General features: G+C 38.1%; 1 protein-coding gene across 3 annotated transcripts in view; it reads right to left on the bottom strand.

Annotated features, from left to right (window-relative positions):
• Window positions 1-14: 14 nt before the first annotated feature.
• Window positions 15-22494, bottom strand: part of prmt8b (protein arginine methyltransferase 8b) — a 30151-nt gene continuing 7671 nt past the window's right edge. For 2 of the 3 annotated variants that reach the window (XM_058985682.1, XM_058985684.1), the window contains exons 2-10: window positions 18884-19081; window positions 16221-16376; window positions 12602-12665; window positions 10473-10615; window positions 10018-10105; window positions 8909-9024; window positions 6323-6473; window positions 2068-2189; window positions 15-469 (exon numbers count right to left, since the gene is read on the bottom strand). In XM_058985682.1, coding sequence (XP_058841665.1) covers window positions 386-469; window positions 2068-2189; window positions 6323-6473; window positions 8909-9024; window positions 10018-10105; window positions 10473-10615; window positions 12602-12665; window positions 16221-16376; window positions 18884-19081 — 1122 coding nt within the window. In that variant the 3' untranslated portion in view covers window positions 15-385. The remainder of the gene's footprint in view (window positions 470-2067; window positions 2190-6322; window positions 6474-8908; window positions 9025-10017; window positions 10106-10472; window positions 10616-12601; window positions 12666-16220; window positions 16377-18883; window positions 19082-22494) is intronic. The other variant, XM_058985683.1, reaches the window with a different exon arrangement.

Raw genomic sequence — 22494 nt, forward strand, 5'->3', positions numbered from 1 at the left:
GTATGGTATAGATGGATTATTGGAAGTCTTTATATTAAAATACTAAAGATATTTCCCCATGTGTTTTGGAACATGCAATGCCTGGAAGAACTATGACCACTCTACTCCAAATATGACTTATTCTTTAGTCCTCCTAATGTTTCTTTAACAAAAAAATAAAACACACCCTTAAAAACAGAAAACATTCTTCGGAAGGCGTTACATTCAGTCTCTTTTTCTAAGCAATCTCCTTGTGATGTCTGATGTTGGCGATACCAGCAGGATTGACTACATTTCCCCTTTAATAGGAATCCCCTTTCGCAATCAGCATTTCAGGTTTGTTTTTTTTCACCAACTAAAACGAAAGCTGGGTTAACACTACTGCACAGATCTTCCCTAAGTACATTTAACGCATCTTATAATCATTGGATAGTGACGTCTCACAGAGCTGGCCTTTGAAATCCAGCTCAACAGTGAAGTCCAAATCACGCTGCAAGAAAAAAAGAAAGAAAAAGTCAAGTGGTGAAAAAACAGGAACCCAAGTCTCACTCTTAGAGAACAAAGATACTATTATCAGTGACTTCCCAGAATCACTGCTGTCACATTTACAGAATGCTTTTCCATCAATCAAAAAGTCTGGACAACTTAAATGGGGAATCTTCATAAAAAAATATGATCTTTAATATTACATACTCTTTAATATTTGGTTGTTTTGTCTATTGGATTTACTTCCCTGGTTTAAGAATCTCCTCCTAATGCCAACCCTTGCTTTTGGCTCAGTAAGTGCACTATGCTGTAAGATTCAAGATTTCAAGGCTGCTTCGGAACAACAGCTACACTCAAGCCAACACAGCACTAAGAAATAAAGCATCTGCAGTTCCAATGCAGTGGGAGTGTGTACTGGGAACTACAGCAGTGGCATATAGCTACCCTGCTGATGAACTGAGGCTAAAAGGTAAAACTATCGAAAGCCGTCAGACATTTTGGCTGATGCCTTTACCTGTGTAACAATAAAATGGTGAAGATCAAAATGAGTTTATTTATACCTTATAGTTTAACACTGCAATTGAAAAACACTGTATTTGAACTGCCTTCAACAACAACAACAATTTAATAACATTTGAATATAAAAAGGAACAAAAAGATAATGCTGTTTTGATTGTAAAATAGGAAAACTAAGATAGAATAACTATTTTGTAAAAATACATTCCCAATCTTGAATATAAAAGCAGTAAGCTTCCAGCTTCCCTGCCAGAAGGCAGCAGAGCATTCCAGAATTTAGCTTTACAAAAAAGGCCCTTCCTCCTGTATTATTTGTATTCACCCTGCAATAACCTGCAGCCCCGCATCCCGTGATCTAAGATTGTGGTTAGGAGTATACAGGGTGAATAACCTGCAGCCCCGCATCCTGTGATCTAAGAGTGTGGTTAGGAGTATACAGGAATAACCTGCAGCCCTGCATCCTGTGATCTAAGAGTGTGGTTAGGAGTATACAGGGTGAATAACCTGCAGCCCCGCATCCTGTGATCTAAGAGTGTGGTTAGGAGTATACAGGGTGAATAACCTGCAGACCTGCATCCTGTGATCTAAGAGTGTGGTTAGGAGTATACAGGAATAACCTGCAGCCCTGCATCCTGTGATCTAAGAGTGTGGTTAGGAGTATACAGGGTGAATAACCTGCAGCCCTGCATCCTGTGATCTAAGAGTGTGGTTAGGAGTATACAGGGTGAATAACCTGCAGCCCCGCATCCTGTGATCTAAGAGTGTGGTTAGGAGTATACAGGGTGAATAACCTGCAGACCTGCATCCTGTGATCTAAGAGTGTGGTTAGGAGTATACAGGGTCAATAATTCAGTAAATTAATCTGGAATTATAAAGTGTTTCTATCACCAGATTATTTTATTTTTCCTTCTTATAAGAAACATTCAAAAAATGTTGATTTATTATTTTTATATTTTGTTTAATTTCTGTACGTCGCTTTGGATAAAAGCATCTGCTAAATAATTAAATAATAATAAACTGATAGGCCTGCCCAGTAATCTCCCATACAAGTTAGGAACCTGAGCACTCTGAAGAAATAAGACTTACAATGTTTTTTTCATTGGGCTTCATGGTAATGGTTCCATATATTTCCTCACCCCTTCTCACAGTGAGGTAATCCTCAAGGTAAAATACAGTTTGCTTCCAGTGTGTATAAGGAGCATCGGGTGCTGTTGAAAAAACACAGTGATAGAACGTGATTCAGATTCTAGGGAAGAACAGGACTACTGTAGCATGGAGGAAATCAAATGGGAAATACCTTTACAATGTACACATTTTGCAGATCTCTTGTCAAAACAATGTGTGTATGGTTGACCACTACACAGTGCTTTTTTGTATTCTTTTCTGGTAATTAACATGCAGCGATGATGAGACCGCACTTAGAATACTGTGTCCAATTCTAGTCACCGCACCACCAAAGGAATATTGTGGTGCTGGAGAGAGTTCAACGAAGAGCAACCAGACTATTCGCAGAGTTTAAATGAATTTGCCATGAAGACAGGCTGAAAGAATTTAATCTATTTAGCCTAGAACAAACAAGAATTAGGGGGGACATGATTGAAGTCTTTTGAACCTTTAAAGGTGTTGACATAGTCAACTCTGACCAATAATTTTAAGCACAGACACCACGACTAGAGAACACAGTTGGAAATTAAGTGGATAGACTTGGGACAGAGGGAAGGAGACACTTCTTCACACAGAGCATGGTGAGGGGCATGGGATGGATTACCTAGTCATGTTGCTGGTGCAGAATCACTTGGATCCTTTAACGCTAAACTTGACAGAGTTTTGACATCAATCAGCTACCAGGAACCGGACAAGTTTAGATGTGCGTAAATGTTCTGATGTTGTGATGTCTCATTTATTCTTGACACCAACAAAATCAAGAATACAAATAAAAAACAGGTCTACCCAAGCAAAATAAATACATAAAACATGACATTCAGATCTGCTTATCCGCCTGCCTCTAGTGTTTGGGTGTCCTTGCTGGTGACAGAATAACTACCCATATCAAAACACAAAATCAAGGGAAGGAAAAATGGGAGCTCTGATTGAATGACAGATTAGTTAAAGATTCAAATCAGTCATCTGTCATCCTGCTTCCTTCCTACAATGGAGTCATTGTGACTTTTGTGACCTTGATTTGCTCTTCATTATCTCCTCTTTGCAGTTCTGGATTATTCTACCCTGGAGGGCTCTTGCTGCAGACTTCCAGTGTGCCAGCTTGCTAAAAGTAATCATGATCCTCAACCGGTCAGAGGGGACGATAAAAGACTGAGATCTCGTCAAGGTAAAAACTCCAGCTAGCCATTTAACACACACTGACCCCTAAATTAATTCAGACTACATTTTAGCATTCATAGAATATATCACTGCTCAAATTGTATAAGAAAACATCAATTGCCTTTTGCCTTCTCAAACTATGGATATTAAAACGTACACGATCATGTTTGGTCCTGTTAGACTCTTTTTTTTTTGGTTGCTGACGTCAAGAATATGCCATTCATGCCCTCTGAAGCCAACAGCTTGAATGCCAGTGCACGACTTTGTGAGCCTGTCATTCTTAGTGCACAGGCAAACAGTAAGAATGCCACTCACTGTGAAGGTCACATCAGGTCTGGTGTGATCAGTTACATGTTTAGGACATAATGATTTCAGCCAGGGTTGTAACAGGCAATTAATAGATGACTGTAAAAATAACAATGAAACCTAAAATATTAGAATGACATCTGCAAATACAGTATTTAAAACACAAAGGGCCAATATTCATTAGCACTATTTTCTGGAAGGATAAAATACAATAAATAATTACAATAAAATTATTTATTATTTCTTGTATTGGGTGAAATTTCATTTCTGGAAAAAAAAAAACAAACATGTTAATAATGATTTTGGACTTTGAGAATCTAGCCCCAAATCCTAACTGTGATTTTTTTGGTATTCTAGTTGCAAGTATAAGTATATTTTCTTACTGTGTTCTAGCTATGCTGCTATGTAGAGAGTGTGAAGGCCAAGTTGTGGCTTCAAAGGCAGAGATATGCCAGGTTAGCTCCAAGCCATTTACCCAGCTCCTGTCTTTAGTCAGTGTGTTTTCTCTGTCAAAAGGCAGCATTGAATTTTGCTTTCTAAAATCACCAATATGAACTATTTATACAAAATGCCTTTAAACAACCAAAAAAAGGCAACTATAAATAATCATCATTTTCTTTTCTTTTTTTAAACAAATGTAATGCTGTTAATGAAAACATAAGAACATACATTTCATGACTTTCTAAAGTTTAAAGTCTCAATGTGGCCTCAATAGAGCTCTCAGAAACATGTCTAGTTGTAATTACAGCTGGGTGTCCCCCTGAAAATCTCATCATCAATAAGAAATACCACATAAAACAAATGTGCTATTCTTCATTTGGGGCAGAGCGTTTCAAGGGAGCATGCTAGGGCCACAGTGAGGTTTTAAACTTCTTCTAAAAGCATAGTAGAGCTAGTGAAACAGAGTTAACAACATTAACCATAATCATTATTTCAAGTGTAGCACAGAGAGTTGCATGTTTGTGATGGGTTACCAAGCTGTTATTTGCTGAATCATTGATGTCATTTAAGAACCGACTAGACAATGTATTGGGGTCCAGCAGCTCCAGTAAAAACCCAACTGTATAAATGGGTAATTGTATGTAAAAATAATGTGATATCTTGTAACAATTGTAAGTCGCCCTGGATAAGGGTGTCTGCTAAGAAATAAATAATAATAAGAAGAAGAACATATCAAGCATTGATGGGTCAAATATTCTCCCTTCTTTCTTAAATTTCTCACGTTTTTCTGTTCTTGCATACATTGGGGTTCAATCAATTCTATAAACTCAGCTGTTGTTAAAAAGAATAAAATAGGATTTGGACATTTTACACATTTTAATACTCACATGTACTCTTAAATGCTTGTAAGACAGCATGTTCGTGAAAATCAATTTCTCATATTTGAAGAGCAGGTAATTTTCTGTTCAGTGATACCAAGATTAATTTAGCAAGTTTACCCCCCGCACCATAAACTAGTTTCTAAGGAGTAGGCTAGACTATAAATGGAAAAATATTGATATTTTCTAAACCTCTATTCAGTCTTCACTAGAGGATTTTACAGGAGGCTTGCTCAGAGGAGGAATTTAATCCTACACAACAGGCACTAGGGTTTATTTAGCAAAGGCTGCCAAAATACTGTATCAGAAGATTAAGGAAACCAAGGATAAATATTGTAAAGTGTGTGTGTATGTGCGTGTCCCCGCCCCCACCACCCACACCCACCCACCCACATATAAGCAGCAATAGGTTCATTTCTGGTAATGTATCTGACTTAACTTTGCCCTCATTGGTAGTCAAGTGGCTATTATTACACACATCTATCTCTCTCCGAACAACATCTTGAATCTCATTATATTAGGATGTATTAGTCAAAAGTGCAAGCACAGAAAGTCCCTTTGGGATGAACGTACTGTACGGGTGCAAACTAGAGGTTATCTGCAGTTACATCTGGGCCTACAGAAAAGCATACATACATCAATAAAGACACATATATTCAACCATGTTTTTAAAGGCATAGATCACACACCATGATAATCAGGCTGATATACATTCAATTGGGGGTAATCCAGGCACAGAGTGGCTTATCTGTCTGTGTTGGGTTGAAGAAGCAATGGAGAATGTAATGATGCAATAACATGTGCATGTCACATGGTAATTACTGTAAGATAAGAGCAGCAATACAGATTATTATTATTTATTTCTTAGCAGACGCCCTTATCCAGGGCAACTTACAATTACATTTTTTTTTTTTTTTTTTTACACATTATTTTTTACATACAATTACCCATTTATACAGTTGGGTTTTTACTGGAGCAATCTAGGTAAAGTGCCTTGCTCAAGGGTACAGCAGCAGTGTGCCCTACCTGGGATTGAATCCACGATCCTCCGGTCAAGAGTCCAGAGCCCTAACCACTACTCCACACTGCTGCCCACAGATGTGTTTGAAACTTCTGCTCAGGTATTAGGTATTGTATTACTCTGTGATGTCAACTCTCATAGTTAATTTACTCTGTGATATGGGCTTCAATAGCACCCCTATGCATTTTTTGTTTATTAGAGGCATTAGTGTTCCCCATGGCTTGTACTGTAAGAAGACCATTATTCAGTACTCAATGCTGGCTGGATAAGATACAGCATGTGTGGATAAACCCCAATAGACTCAATGTCTGCCCTTTATGTACACACATGCACAATAGTGGCATGCAGAGGGCTGTAGTCCAGTGCAGTTTACCTGTTGAAAAGCCGATTTTCTTATGACACTTGGTGAACTCAATGTTGAAATAGGTGACGAGAGCGTGGGTGTAATCATTGCGCTGCACTTGAAGGCAGAACGCTGAAGTAAAGGAGAGATCATCTGTCTTCACAGTGTAAATATCCACCTCCTGTGTTTAACACAGATAAAGACAGAATGGGATAATGGTTCATAGGTGTGTGGTATGTTGTACAGCAATCTTACAACAGCAGGTCATATGCCTACTCCTAGAAAGGTCAGCTATTTATAGTTGCAGAAAATGCTTTACAGAGCTTTTCTTTTGCAGGGCTTGTTAATAATACTGGGAATCTTTAAATAGCGTTATAATGTGTTTCAAATGTGCTATACCTAAAAAATAAGTTGGTTTCTATTTTTAAATAATAGTGAAGCACTGTTTTTCCTTTTTTTTTTTTTTTTTTTTTTTTTACAAAAACCATTGTAACTTTTCATCACTTAAAACCAATCGTATAGAGTGATAAATTAGCCCTGAAAATCCACAACACAATTGTTTTTGAATGCAGTATAAATATAAAAGTTAAATAAAAAAGAAAGCGATCAATTTCAAGAATAATTATTTCTCTCATCTTCTACCTTTAAAAGTTGGATTGATTTCTTGATGAAGTCCTTAAAAAACATGCAAGTTTTGTGAATAGAGTGTTTTGCAGGCTCGTAGCTTTAACTCATAGCTTTAGCTCGTAGCTTTAACTTGTATCCATTAAAACCAATGTTAACTCATGAGGTAAATCTTCATGAATAGGACCTTAGGGCTACAGATGTGTTCCTGTACCTCACATGTTTTCACACATACAGCATAAGAAGCATTAACATGCTGACTAGTAGACTGCAGCAAGCTCCATGCATTTAGCAATACTAAAAGAAAATTCAATTCAATGACAAATGTTTCACCTAGAAGTCTTTTCAATGTCTTAAAATGTGTTTTCAAAAAGTTTGTCATTGAATTTAAGTTTCTTTTATTCTATCTATATTCAGCACTTTTGAGTGTTTCATTGTTATGGATGCCAGTTGCATTTACTGGTGAGCTAAAGCCTTCCTGGACGTGGCCAAGTGCAGCATGGGTTGCCAATAATCTTTTGTTAGCTGCAAACAGAAAATTCCAAAAGTGTCAGAATCCTTGCAGTACTGCTTTTGCTGAAGTGCATTGGGAGTTTGTGATAAGGTATTATCAATCGTCTTGGTCTGTGCTTCAGTGTTGATTGACTTTGACTGTTCAGAAACACAATTTGCCTTCAGGTCGGTGCGACTCCAAATTGCACCTCACAATAATCTACTTGAGCTTTCTCTTCTTCCTTTTTGTTGTTCGTTTGCCTGTCATGACTCGGCTATTCTTAACAGTTACCAACCAGCAGAGTCACTCACCCCTGTGATGGAATCTAAATTCAGAACAACATAGTGGCACAGTACTTCTCAAGAGAATCATCGCTAAATAAAGATTTAAAATAAATCAAAAGAATGGATAGATAGAGATGTACTACCACCAGATGATTAGGGGAGCCCAAAGGATTTAGTCATTTAGGGAAACCAAGAGGGCTTAAAAGACAAACTGGATCATGTAGCTTTAAGTAGCAAGATACTTATGTAATTATTTTCAAAACTTGGAAAGGGCTTAACATAATTAAGTGAAGGATAAGGTAGCATTGGTTGCTGACATGTATGTCCATTTTAGGAATAGCCTACCAATGACACATTCCCTTATAAAATCAGTTCTCATAATAAGATATTGAAACTCCCCATTAAAACCGAGCACGATTTTTTTTCAGGTACTAGAAGACAAGCTCCATTTTTTATTAAAACAAGCCGTAGATATTTTAGAGCTACTAAATTAGCTTGTAAACTAGTGCTTTAAGACAGACTCTGTGATTCCAATAGCCTTTTTATAATAAGCTGGCTTTACCAAATTCTTTAAATGTATTATTGTAATGGGAAAAAGCACTCAGACATCAATCTATAGAATTAAAATGATTGCGATGCCATCTCTGTATTGTTTTTCTTAGTTCTTGATGGAAATCTATACTGTATAAGACAGGTTTTTAAATTATTAATAATACCAGTAAATCATTTTGTATATGTCCTCCCAACTCCCGTTGCATAAAAGCCAGGCTAAATTAAACAACTTGTTTGAAAACTGTTCAACTGAAAATAGGCTTTAGCGCAGTCAGCATATTATATCCTTGAAAATTTTGTGTAGGATTGTTCTGCAGGAGAAGAATATTAAATAGTTTACAGTAATATAAAGTATGTAATTTACACAAGGTTGGACAAAATATCAGAAACACTTGTTTGAGCACTGTCAATATGATACAGGGCTGGCTTGGACAGCCAGGACGACATTGAGTTAAACTGACTCTTGGAGGTATAAGCAATCTATTGTGCACTCTGCTCTTCACTGGTTCTTGTTAAACATCAGTAATTTGTGCTGACTTAGAAGCAGCTGTTATGTATTACAAGGGACTAATTGTATAAGGAATTCCCCAAAGGGCATGTTTTTATACACGTGCTACGCGTGTGTTCTGTTAAAGTGTTGTATGTTTAACAGAAACCTCTGACCTTTATTAAGCATGAGTTAGTCACCACTTGCTTGGGGTCCACAATATCCACCAGGGGCTCCTTCATGGCAACATTTCGGATGCAGGTCATGTCAAAGCCATACACGCTCTCCCACCCTGCAGACACACAGATGGCCTGCTAATTATCCTGCATGCATTGCACCTCAATTTGAGCAATATTCATTCCTATTCACTCTTGTTTGTTTGATGTGACTCTGCAGTACTTGTCCAGTAATTGTAACTAGCAAAACAGTTCCATACATTTTGTCCGCCATGCACATCCATTCATGTCTCAAATGTGCAGTTTTGAAAGAAACACCTGATTTAGGTTTTCATTTTAAAACATGATATCTGGCAATACACTAGGTTAAAGAAAATTTTCTGGATCATTTTCTGGATGGTAAAATTGTCCCTACCCAATCAGCTGTTTCCTCTATTGACTGACATGCTTTCAGTAACATGCTTTGACCTAGAAGACTGCAGTGGTGAAATGAACAAGGAGGTAAGGCAGTAACAGACTTCCTGGTAGGATAGTCTATCAAAATGCAGATATAGCATATATAGCTAATGCAAGTTCAAGATTTGAGTAAGACTTATGGAGTTATTTTGTTGGATACAATTTCTTTATGCAAACAAACAGATGTTACAGAGAAAGTGTGAATGTATACATGTCTGCGTTTACTGTATGTACAGTATTTACAGGGGAGGGAATGAGTATTGACACTCTGTAATTTACATTTTGAAAAGGCTTTGAAAATCAGCCCCACACTGCCAATAGCAGCATCAGTAGATTTCTGCCTGCCAGTGGGAAACAGAAGCAAATGCAGCATCAGAGGTTTGCATGCCTTTGGTGTACAACACCCTTGCCAGGGTATTCAATGCAGTCTCCTAATGATACAAACCGGATGACTGGCACATCTACAGTATAGTGAGATCTGGGTGGTAGATTCAGTTATATCAGTGGGCTCAATACAGTGACTTGTAAATGGTGCATCTTAGTATGCTACAGTATGGTGATGCTCCAAGTGCAAAAACACTAAGTAAACTTTGCCGGCAATGTAGTTCCTTTTTCTTCAGAAACATATGCTTAATAAAAGAAACCCATCTTACAGTGAATTTTGAAGTCCTTGTATTGTCTGTCTTCAATGGCAATGACGTACAAGGTAGCTCGATCTGGGAACATCAGCCCTCCAGGTTTCTGTTGATGAATTGTGGAGGGAAATGTGTCTCGTAATCAATTCACCTGACAAAGACATCATATTTTGAACTGCACATACAACAACCAGACAAACACCCCCCTTGCCCCATTGTTCCAGCCTCTGTGCCCTGTCACATCAGGTTCAATCTCCCAGCCATTCCTCAAGCCCCCAAATATCATTTTGGATAAATGTGTCTGAGTCAAAACAGCTGGCCCTCTCAAAAAGCATGCTAATGTTACCTTTTTCCAACCCCTTAGATCCCTTCTTAATCCTTACTGCATGACCACAAGCCAACCCCCTTTTATCAGCACAGGAATTAGAGTGCAAGTCTAACCCTTCAAGCAAGCACGAGTACAGAGCACCTACCAGCCACTTGTCTCTTGCAAAGATTACTGTATTCAGCATGGATTCGTAGAACAGGCAGTAACCCATCCACTCGCTGATTATAATGTCCACTTGATCAACTGGCAGCTCCACTTCTTCCACTTTACCCTTAAAGATTGTGATTACTGAAAGACAGGTGGAGTTCAGCTCCTGGGTTATTGAAAGAGTGCATGAAGTACAGTAGTTTTAAATGTAATTCCCTTACTAATCTGGATTCTAGTGCTCTAATATTGAGTACCCTCATTTTTCTTTGAATCTGCCTTTTACCAGGCTTTGAAACTGTGTATGACTTTCCCATGAATGGAGATGAGCGTGGCTCTTTTGCATAGTGATTAAGACACTTGCTTGTGGTGTGTGGGGTTGCCAGTTCACGCCCAGCTTCTGCCCCGCTACATTGATGCCGTGACCCAGATCTTATAGATTTGCTGCAGCCACTTCCTGAGGCTAAAGGGGTTAAGAGTGTAATGGACAGCATTGTGTGATGCACTGCTGTTACAGATTGCTGTAACAGTTCTATAACCACTGCTGCAGAGGTTGCCGGTTCACCCCTAGCCTATGCACTGTTTCAGTATTTTTCACATATCTCACAATTCTTACATTATTTCATTTTAAATCTCCATACATGGGGGTAACTTTGGTGGGATACATATGTATTTTGGTTGTTTTTTGAGCCTTGGAATTGAGGAAACTGAAGCATCTGTATATTTTGATGCTGCAACAAAACTTATTTTTCCCCTGGGTACATGAAATTGATCAAACTTTTGTTTTTTGGGGAAAACATAAGTAACCATACAATTTGGGGGTTACAACATTGCTGACAACTGTTTTAAAATCAAATGTTTCCCTCATTCATATGTTGAAATGTAAGACTGAAACAGTGGCATTGATCTCTTAATTATGAAATATTGTATGCTAGATAGGACTAAAGTAAATGCTATTGTTTAAAACAAACCGGCCATTAAAACAGAAATGCTCGTCATCATTTTTGACGACCCTCTTAATTTTGTCAATGGAGGACAGCTTTGTGACCTTGCATTGGCTATGATTTATTGCAGCGGACAGTTCACAGTAGAATTGTTGGGCTATTTGCTTTTAAAATGGCTGGGCGGAGCGGGTGGGGTGTGTTGACTGGGATTATTATACTTATTATACAGCTTTTTTCCATGTTTTAAACATTGAGCTTATTTTATCTGCTATCGTTTGGGCAGCTGTCCAACAATGACTGCTGGAGGTGACAATCCTGCCTTACAATCCTGGCTATCTTGAGATTTCACACTGCATCTCTTTCACACAATCTGCCTGTTTATTTTTATCTTGCATTGACTTGCTAATTAACATTACCAGTGTCATAGCTGAAACAAGTTAACAGATTTCCTTTGCTCTAGTACTCCAGAGTTTTTGTTGCATTCATTGTGACAATTTTATTATTGCCGGTAATGTCTTTTTAAGTAACTAATTTAGTAATTAGTGCATCAGTAGTTGCTGACGGGAACCTCTGTGAATTTAGCTCATCTTTACTAACTGTAGATCGACACTCTGTTTTTTTTTTATCATTGTTATTATTATTAATCTTTCTCAAAACAACATTCCAGTATCCAGTTAGTTGACTTACTGTTGGTGTAGTGTGTAGCTGTTTTACAAAAAAGCAATTAACAAATGTTTTAGCTCAATACCTGAATATTCTCCCAACAAAGGAACTAGAATTAATATGTTTTACAGTTGTTAACAATGACAAAACCTTAAGAATGTAAGTAAAACATCTGAATCCCATACATGCAATGTATGTAAATGTATGAGGTCATGTAATTCACGAGACCCACAGTGAGTGATAATTGTGTTCAACTGCAAAATTCCACAAGAGGGGCTAGATAGGATTTAATACACATGCTAAAAGCAAGACTGTGGCAATTGGCAAGTTAATTTCTGCAAATATAACCTATGGTACAGTAGTTATATTAAAACTGACACAAATTCCATAGAAAATATTTAGATTTTGGCTGTCTCTTGTTGGCAAAGTTCCCATTATATAGATCTGTATTCTCTTTTGGTCAGTCAGTAAAATGATAAAGATCTAAAAATGACTTAGAAACAAAAATAGTTCACATTCTTACTGTTGTCCAGATGATTCGATTTGATGATTTTTTCTGAATAGTCTGAAATGCTGGAGCATTCGATCTGATTGGGAAAATATCAAAGTAAAAAGACAGAGACAGAAATTGTTATCTCAGAAACTCAAGTATCAAAGTGGTTCTTTAAAGATATTGATCATAGATCTAGTATTAGCCAGTTGCACTCATTAAGGTAAATTAAGGTAAATTAAGGTAAATGTGAACAAAATACATTTTAAATTTCTTCTGCCCTGATGTTAATCAATAAAAAGCTACATTAACTGTAACAAATAACATATTCCCAAGACGTGAACCCTGTTCTATACAGTGGATTCCAGAATGCTGTCCCCTGTGCCATTCGGAGGCTTAAAACGAAATAGCAACCTAAAGATATGATTCAGGCTCCTTAGAGCTGGAGTCACTCAGTAGGGAAATAGAGGGGTTCTTGAGACCATGAGACCCAGACAAATGCATCATTCCTGCTAATTTTGCAGTTCCATCAAAGTCCACAGAACTTGGCTGCTGTATTGAGATAATGCAGCAAAATATCATCACTCTATGATCTTCACAATTCTGTACTTTCAGACACCTTTAGGGTACTTTGGGCTGTGTTTGTAAAAGGTAACATGTGCTACAAATCATATGAGTAAATCAATTAGGCAGAAGTGCTGTAGTTCTTCCAGAAACTGACTTAAACTAACTGCCCTTATAAAGCATACCAGAGCCATTATAATACCTGGAGTCTGAGCAGAACCGCTAGCAGACCACAGCATAACCAGCAATGGCAACACAATTGATCCACATATTGCACACAATATATGGTAATACACTGGCTCATTGGTACAGTAATAGATTACCAGTGTGTTTTGATTAATACCATTGTGTTACATTTTACCAACATCTCATACCATTGCAGCTGACATTGCCCCTTAGTACAATGTATTTCCATTGCGTTTTCTGCATTGCCACTGAAGTGTAAAACCCTCGCTGCATCACCTCGGACAGTTCTTCCTCAGAACCCTTTCAGACTGATTGGTATGTAGGTTTCATACACAGTGAGTTTAGGCAGCACTAGCTAAATCCCAGGTGGCGGTGAGAAAAAAGAATATCACTGTGTGCAAGGCACAGGGGGTGTCTATTTATAAGAAATACTGTTTACTGACCCTCCATTTCACCTTAAAAGAATGCCCGGACAGCACCGCATATAATACATACTCCTGGTAACACAAATTACCTCAATAGGCCACGTTTCATGAGTGTTTGCTTTTATCGAGACATGTGTTTCTCCTGAAATAAACGTGGACATGGTGCCATTTTGTGATTACTGTACATGTAAAGCATCTCATTTCCCTTCCCGAACGCTATGCAAGTGAAAGAGAGGGGGAGGTTTAAATTAGCCATGCTGACGGCCCACTTAGTTTCTCGTGCTGTTAACCGTGAAAGTCCCCAAAATACTGTTTACATGAGCAGAGAAAAGTTTCACGAGAAAGAATCCACGTGTGTGATGTAAATAGTTATTAAAGATCTGATTTGCTGATGGATAGTGCCTGTTTTTTTAATACTATGTTTTAGTGTTGTCGCTCACACTGCTTCTCACACATCATCTGGGGGGGGGGGGGGGGGGGGGGGGGGTCAGATCTTTATTAATAACTTTATAATAAAGACGTTTTTTCCAGTTGTTTGGAAAGCTGTTTGCAAGTGTATTCTGAAGTACTGTACACCTGAATTCACAAGCCCACGATGCAGTTTATCAAACAGTTTTAGTAATAATTTTAAACAGAAACTTGGTAAATATGTTTATGATTAGCATTATGCAAAGTTCTAGGGAAGACGGAGAAAAAAGTGGGGCTATCGCAGCATCAATCTGATAAAGGAAAGACTGCAACCAAAACATTTCTCTGCTGCCATCTTTGGACCATGGTAACTTACATATTCCCACGTGACTTTTACAGCAGCTTTAGGAAAGGACTTGAATGAGCTAATTAACATTTTCACGAGAAACTTATGTTTACATGTGTAAGTGGACATTGATTTCACAAGCTTTTCCTGGAATCTCACAAGAAATGGAGACTTTCACGGTAAAATACTGAGACGTTTTTTGGACACTTTCACAAGCTTTCCCTGCCAAGTTTCATGTGTATTGTCTATTCACGTGAAATAATCACACATGTAAACTGGCCTACTGATGTCTTATTAAATATGTGCAATACAAATAAATGGGCATAAATATTTTCTGTCCAGGTTGTTTCTTTTAGATTCATCTGAGATACTACTGTGCTAGGCAAATAAATTATACATTTTAGCATTTATTGCAGTGTTACAGAGTTTAGGTTTGAAGGCATACAAGGCCAGGGTTATCAAGGACTTTTCTCAGAAGTGTAATTTGCTGGCAGAGAGAGACTTGCAGAGATAGATAAAAGCAGTGTGTGTTGGTAAGCAGATGAACCCAGGAGATCCATTCACAGTTTGACCTCAAGTAATTGTAGCCTACAAATATAGGAGTACCTTACTTTCATTGCAAACAACATTGTGCCTAAAAACATTGATTCTTTGGGTGTTTTGCTGTAAAAGGCTTTTCAGCTTTAAAGATAAGAGGCACTCAATTCCAAGCAGATCACACACCAAGTCATTAAGGCCATCTCCCTTTGTAATGCAAGCAAATCCACACTAAAAAAATAGTGTCATCTTTTCGAAATTCTGATTTTGCTACCGTTGGTGAGAGAAGTTGTTTGTTTGAAGTACTACTGCTTTCATTATGTCTAGTGTCATTTCTCGGATGATTGAGAAACCACTCCATAATTAGTGTGCTCAGTTGTACACTGTCTCAGTGCAAATGCAACATAAAATATATCAAGAACTTCTGCATGTATTTATTTATTTATTGATTTATTTAAATTAAAAACAAAATGATGTTCTAATTATAAAGTACATTTATATAGTTGCCTATTTTGTTCACCCTCTTTTGTTGTATAATGGTACATACTGTTAGCGCAGGCATGAGCTGACGTAAATGTTACATTTGAAATAACCCCAAGAACTTAACAGCAGCGTTTGTGTAAATTAATCAGTCCCCCGGTCTGGGGAACATCACTTTGTCAGGATCATTTGGGAGAAAGAAAATGTGCATGTGCTTCATCCTCCTGAAACCATCCCATGCCCTCCCCTAGGGGTTCCCGGACCCTAGTTTGAGAACCTCTGGAGTATACAACTTGTCATAGCATGTGCATTCGTCACTGCATGCAACTCAGGGGAATACTGATATTATTAACAGGGAGGGTTGGTATCACTGTACACACTAGCAACACTGCCAGAGAGCTGATACCCTCACAGAACTGCAAATAAAGGCCCGTTTGCAAAACTGTTCAAAAGACTTTTCTAAGGATTGTTTTAAACATGTTCTTACATTACACAGTGCTTTGAAAAATAAACTGATAAAACCTCTCAGTTGAAAAGGGTTTCATGAACTACAAACTCAATTTAATTTCTCAAGATGGACTTCAGTGGGCTTCCTTTAAAAGCATTACTTCAAACTGTCAGTAAACATTTTCTTTGCAAATACGACCCAGTATGTTGACTGTCCTGAATAAAACTGCAGTACATTTACAAAGAGATGTGCCCCTACCCCGTACACCTTCTTGGCTCCAGCCTTGGCTGCGAACATTGAGAGGATTCCTGTGCCACTCCCCACATCTAGAACAACCTTGTCCTTAAAGATGTGCTTGTTGTGATACATAGAGTTCCTGTACGTGAGCGTTCGGACCTCATCCTTTAGCATCTCCTGTTAAAGAAAATGACACATTTCAGAGGTGCAGCAGTATTTTATACAAGTCAATATACAGGGGTATCCTAGTCATGACTATGAACACAGTGTACATCATTACATGTAAAGGAGAGCACTGAGATAAATAACACTGTGTAACAATTTTTTTTTTTTTTTTTGTTCCTGGGTAGTAAGTGTTATTTCCTAATTGCTTATGCCTCAAAAGTATAGAAAATGGCTATTATTCCCCACAAACTTTGCTTTTGTGACCAGGACAGCGATATTTTGAAATTTACCTATTTTCCAGAACATTCCAGATAGATTCAGTGCTGAGTAAACTTGGAGTAACTTCTAGAACTTTCTAGAACTTTCCAGTAATATAAATAGTAGTATAAATACAGGGCCTTAAGCCCACCAGTTCAGTTTAGTTCCAGCTGCCTAAGTGGATACATATCTGCATTTTTCTGAGATGGCATCAAGGTCATAGGAGACTTCAAAATGGTGGCATTCCTGATGGGTCACCAAGGGGGTTTTACCAAGTTTCCCTGCTATCTTTGCCTTTGGGACAGCAGGGACACCAAGGCGCACTACCACAGGCGGGACTGGCCACAGCGGACCGAGTTCTCTGTGGGGAGGAACAACGTCAAGTGGGAGCCACTAGGGGACCCCCGGAAGGTGCTGATGCCACCACTGCACATCAAATTGGGCCTTATGAAACAATTTGTCAGAGCTCTAGATAAGGAGTCGGCAGCCTTCAAGTACCTTCAAGACTTCTTCCCTAAGCTGTCTGAGGCAAAGGTCAAAGCCGGTGTCTTCGTTGGACCACAGATAAAGAAGATCCTGGAGTGCAATGAATTCCCCAAGAAGCTCACTAGTAAGGAGAAAGCGGCTTGGAACAGCTTTGTCGCAGTGGTTCGGGGCTTCCTGGGCAATCACAAGGCCGAAAACTATGTGGAGCTGGTTGAGACTCTGGTGAAGAACTACGGCACAATGGGCTGTAGGATGTCCCTCAAAGTCCATATCCTTGATGCTCATCTTGATAAATTCAAGGAGAACATGGGAGCGTACTCGGAGGAGCAAGGCGAGCGCTTCCACCAGGATATACTGGACTTTGAACGCCGCTACCAAGGACAGTATAACGAGAACATGATGGAAGACTACATTTGGGGGCTGATTCGTGAAAGTGATTTACAGTATAATCGTAAATCTCGAAAAACTACTCACTTCTAAATCTTCTGTAGTCATTTTTGTATTACTTTAGTATAAATACATGTTAATTTGGATTCATATGTTGTTTTTTTCTGACGAAAAGACACAAATTCGCCCGTTTTCTCATTGGAAATAGGTAAATTTCAAAATATCACTGTCCTGGTCACAAAAGCAAAGTTTGTGGGGAATAATAGCCATTTTCTATACTTTTGAGGCATAAGCAATTAGGAAATAACACTTACTACCCAGGAACAAAAATTGTGTTACATAGTGTAATCTTAGATACAGACATGCATCTCTTCAGGTTTTTTTTTTTCAACTGGAAGAAATGAATGTCATTTGGAACCACTAGAATGAACACAATTAACCTAAAATACACAATAGGCAATGGTTTTGACTTGTAAGAAGAAAGAGCGTTAATATTGGACTGAATAATTCACTATGTACCTCAAGAGGTAACTTGCTCTTCAGTGAGTCATATTAGATGGAATGAACCTGCTTGAAGAGCTGATTGTGACTGAAACATAATCAGTCTCGTTACACTACATTACCAGGTCATGTTGAAGGCAAGTGATACTAGGCAAGTGCTTTCATACTAACAATACAATACTCTACTGACAGTCCTGAGGTGAGGTGTGATCAGTGGGCTGAGGAGGGAACCTTTAGGCTGTGTGGTCCAGTGGTTAAAGAAAAGGGCTTGTAATCAGGAGGTGCCCAGTTCAACTCCCACCTCAGCCACTCACTCACTGTGTGACCCTGAGCAAGTCACTTAACCTCCTAGTGCTCTGTCTTTCAGGTGAGTTGTAATTGTAAGTGACTCTGCAGCTGATGCATAGTTCACACACCCTTGTCTCTGTAAGTCGCCTTGGATAAAGGCGTCTGCTAAATAAACAAATAATAACTGCATACTGTGCCTCACAATAGCCAGTGCCATTCCAAGCTATTGGCCATGGATTTAACATTGTCTCAGTAAGCAAGGGCTGACCAAAATACCTGATGTTGTTAAATAATTATACAACAGCAAAAGATAAAGTGAAAACTTGTGGCAGTACAGTATGTTTGACAGAAGAAAGTGTGCCATTATTTTTGCATGAACACTACATATGCAGGCTTTAAGTATTACTGTTTTTACATGGAGTGCATAGTGGGCCACTGAATTGGAGACCAAAAACGGGGCCTGTGGTAAAAAAAATAAATAAATAAATAAAAACATTATAATAATAACCATAGTCACTCACTCATACTATTGTTTTTTTTTTGCTTTTTTTTTTTTGCTTCAACGATCACAGTTATTGCAAAAAGAAATAGAAACTTACCTCATGAATTCCAAAGTGTGCATAGGAATCGAAGTAATAATCCCTTGATGTCATTTCCTCTGGGTTGAGAAACTTGGCTATCTTTCCCCTGCCAGGACAGCTCGGTAGAGCAGGTGTGTGCGGGACATGCTGGATGGACTGCACCAGCTTTGGAAGAGGCACAGGTTGGACAGCCTGCGATGGGGCGCTGCTTGTCTGCTGAAAAACACCAGAGAACAGAGAGGAGCGGGTGAACCCTAGCAAGTGTTTGCAGAACACTGAGAGCCCTTTGAAGCGGTAAAACCAAAGTGAAGTTTTTTTTTGGTTACTACTGGTCACACATGAAACCACTTCACTGTTAAAGTGTTTGTATGTAATAATTAAAATAATTCCATATATTTTCCTCACAATGCACATTCATTCACTATTTTTAGCTATGATTTATTAAATAATTCTGGTTACACTATGCATTTACTATAGTTTACCATAGTATGCCATTAATATGCTTTACCATACCTTACTGGGCTTTAGAAGGCTTTATCTGTGCTTTATTACACTTTGCTATGCTTTTACTAGGAAACTTGGACCCTTGCACTTATTTGCAGCTATTAACAGCAAAATGAGAAATGACAGTTATTAACATTAGTCTCATTTGTGTTAAAGCACAGCCAACATTATTATAGTGCAGTCTCCATGGATCTTTGTCTCATACCATTCTCTACAGATTAACAACCTAAACAGCAATGATCACAGCTGTAAAATAGCGGGTTATGAGAAACAGCAGGGAGGGGGTTAAAACCTCCCTGCTATAGAAATGCACTGGTTTGATTTTGTGTTGCTTTATTGTTTTGTTAATTGTTTAATTGTTTTATTGTTAATTATTATCCGCACCTGGGCGTTATTGGAAATTAGGCCCAGGTGCGGGGGTTTAAAAAGAGAGCAGGCAGTCTGCTCAGGGCTGCTGAATGGAAGGAGGCAGAAAGGAGTGCTCTGCTTCCTGGCAGTCTCGAGAAAAGGTATCGTGCAAACCTGTGTGCTTAAGTTTTGTGGTACAGGGAAACGGCTTAGCCGTCCTGTGATAGTTAGGTTCCTGCGTGTGTAGTTAGTGCTCAGAAGAGCTAGGTGTTTATTTTGTGTACTTTGTTTTATTTACTTTTGTGTTTATTAAAAATTAGTGCGTCAGCGCTTTAAAAACTCCATTTCTCGTGTCTGGGTCGTATTCTTAAAGGGGCAACGAACCCGAGTGGGTCTAATCCTTTTACACAGCATAGAATTAAGTGTTGAATCTGTCTCATAATTTACTTTGTGAGTACAAAGATAATACAAAAAAGGGCTCTACAATCTATGAATTACATGCAAAGCCTTTATTAGCCACTGTTAATGTATTGGAGTTACTGTGTGAGCAGAAAAAGAGCACTTCACACAAATCATTTTTGCCTTCCAGCCACTATTTAGCAACTCCTAAATGCTGGTAAAGCTCAGGCAGTTCTTTATAAAAGGTTGTAGACTTTTCCTGTTACAATCAGTCTTTTGCATGCTTTGGGGTCATGTACTGGCTGGTTAGCTGGTTGGTTAATGACAATAGTACAAGTATACCAGACTACCTGAAAGTAAGGCTATAACATGTGTTTCCTTCAAAGAGACCAACACAGAATGGAAATGCATCACAAGATTTGGTGTTAAATTAGTTTCAGTACAGCATTATAGATATTTTTTCAAACCACATTTTTCATACAAATATTTATGAAAGTATTCTATAATTCCCATTTCTATTGCATGAATGTAAAACACAAATTGAAATGCAAAGTGCCACTGCAGTATTATTAAATAATTATATTGCTACTGTATAATGCATAAGGCAACTACAATTCCAGCAGTAAAAATCGTTGTGGGATTCCTCCTAATACAGACCACACTGATGCCCATCCATCATAGCTAAATGTAATAAGGCATAGTGAAATCATGCTAAAGCATAGGTAAGCATTGTAACGCCCAGAAAGGTATGGTACAGCCTATTAAAAAAACAATGGTAAATGCACAGTATCAACTCGGGAAAACTGCACAATTACCATGACAAACTTTTATAAGAGCAGTGACACTTTAAAGTGACTATATGCATCAAGCATTAGGATGCCAATAAATAGACTGCAATACACTAAATTATATATTAATGGTTATATATGACCTCTGTGCTTTGACATGGAAACTCACTTTTCCAAATCATGCTCCTATGTGATTTGCTTATTAATATTAGCGCAAGCTCACTGCAGCAATCAACGGCTGAGGTGCGGCTCTGTGTTTTGGTCATTTCACTCTGCACACAGACGGCACAATTTTATACCCTGCTTTTACTTTAAAAAAAACATGTACCTAAATGTGATGCTGGTAGAATCAACCAAAACTAGTTGTTCTGTCACCCAGAAGGTCCATGACTACATTACTATCACTGAAACCTAAGAGGTTGACTTTACCTTCTCTTGTTCCTATACCCAGTAGTCATGTTTACTTGCACAAGCCATTGATTGTCAAGGACTACCAGTTCATTATTTTAAATCCAATACCATTTTGAAATCTTACAGCAACAGAACAAGAAAAATATATGGTGCAAGTGTTGACTAGCCACATATACCATTACTTAGGGGGAGAACTGTTTCTTTTTATTTATTGCATTTATATGGCGCTTTTTATACAAAAGTATCGCAAAGCACTGTACAGTACATAGTAGAAAAAAAGAACAAACCACAATACATTTGTATAGCATGTCACACATACAACTGCCACAATCAGACCATTTAAGTAACATATTTAAATAACAGTATATACACATAATACAAAATCAGCAATTTTAAAGTTACATTAAAACCCACCAAGCTAAGGAAGCCATTTTATAAAAGTGTGTTTTAGTCTTGACTTGAAAACTGTAATGGTCCCAGCTTCCCTGACAAATGAAGGCAGAGCATTCCATAATTTAGGAGCTCTACAAGAAAAAGCCCTATGTCCCGTGTTGTGTTTGTTGACCCTAGGAATAACCAGCAGCCCCACATGCTGTCATCTTAGAGTGCAGTTTGGAAGATACAGGGTCAGTATCTCCTGCAAATAATTAGGTGCTAATCCATTCACTTGTAAGTTAACAACAACATCTTTAAATCAATTATATACTGCACAGGGAGCCAGTGTAAAGAGGCCAAAACAGGGGAAATATGTTTACTTTTCCTGGTTTTAGTCAGAATTCTAGCGGCGGTATTCTGAACAAGCTGCAATATTTTGGGACACCAGAATAAAGTGCATTACAATAATCAATTCTAGATTAAACAAAGGCATGCATTAGTCTCTCGGCATCAGATACAGAAATAATTGTTTGGCTATATTTCTTAAATGGTAAAAAGATACTTTAGTAACTTCCCTAATATGAGTCTGAAATGAGAGATCAGGATCAACGATGACCCCCAAACTCTTAATTTCTAGTTTAAGTTTTGATGAGAGACTGCAAGGTGTCGAGCTCATGTAATCTCATGTAACTAGCATAACTTTTGTAAACTGGCCCAATGATATATTGATTAAGAAACAGAAGTTGATAAAGCTAGTTTATCTTTTGGAATATTTTCTTTGTAGATAACTTTTTACCTACTAAT

Source organism: Acipenser ruthenus, chromosome 14, assembly GCF_902713425.1.
Source record: "Acipenser ruthenus chromosome 14, fAciRut3.2 maternal haplotype, whole genome shotgun sequence".
Classification (NCBI taxonomy): domain Eukaryota; kingdom Metazoa; phylum Chordata; class Actinopteri; order Acipenseriformes; family Acipenseridae; genus Acipenser; species Acipenser ruthenus.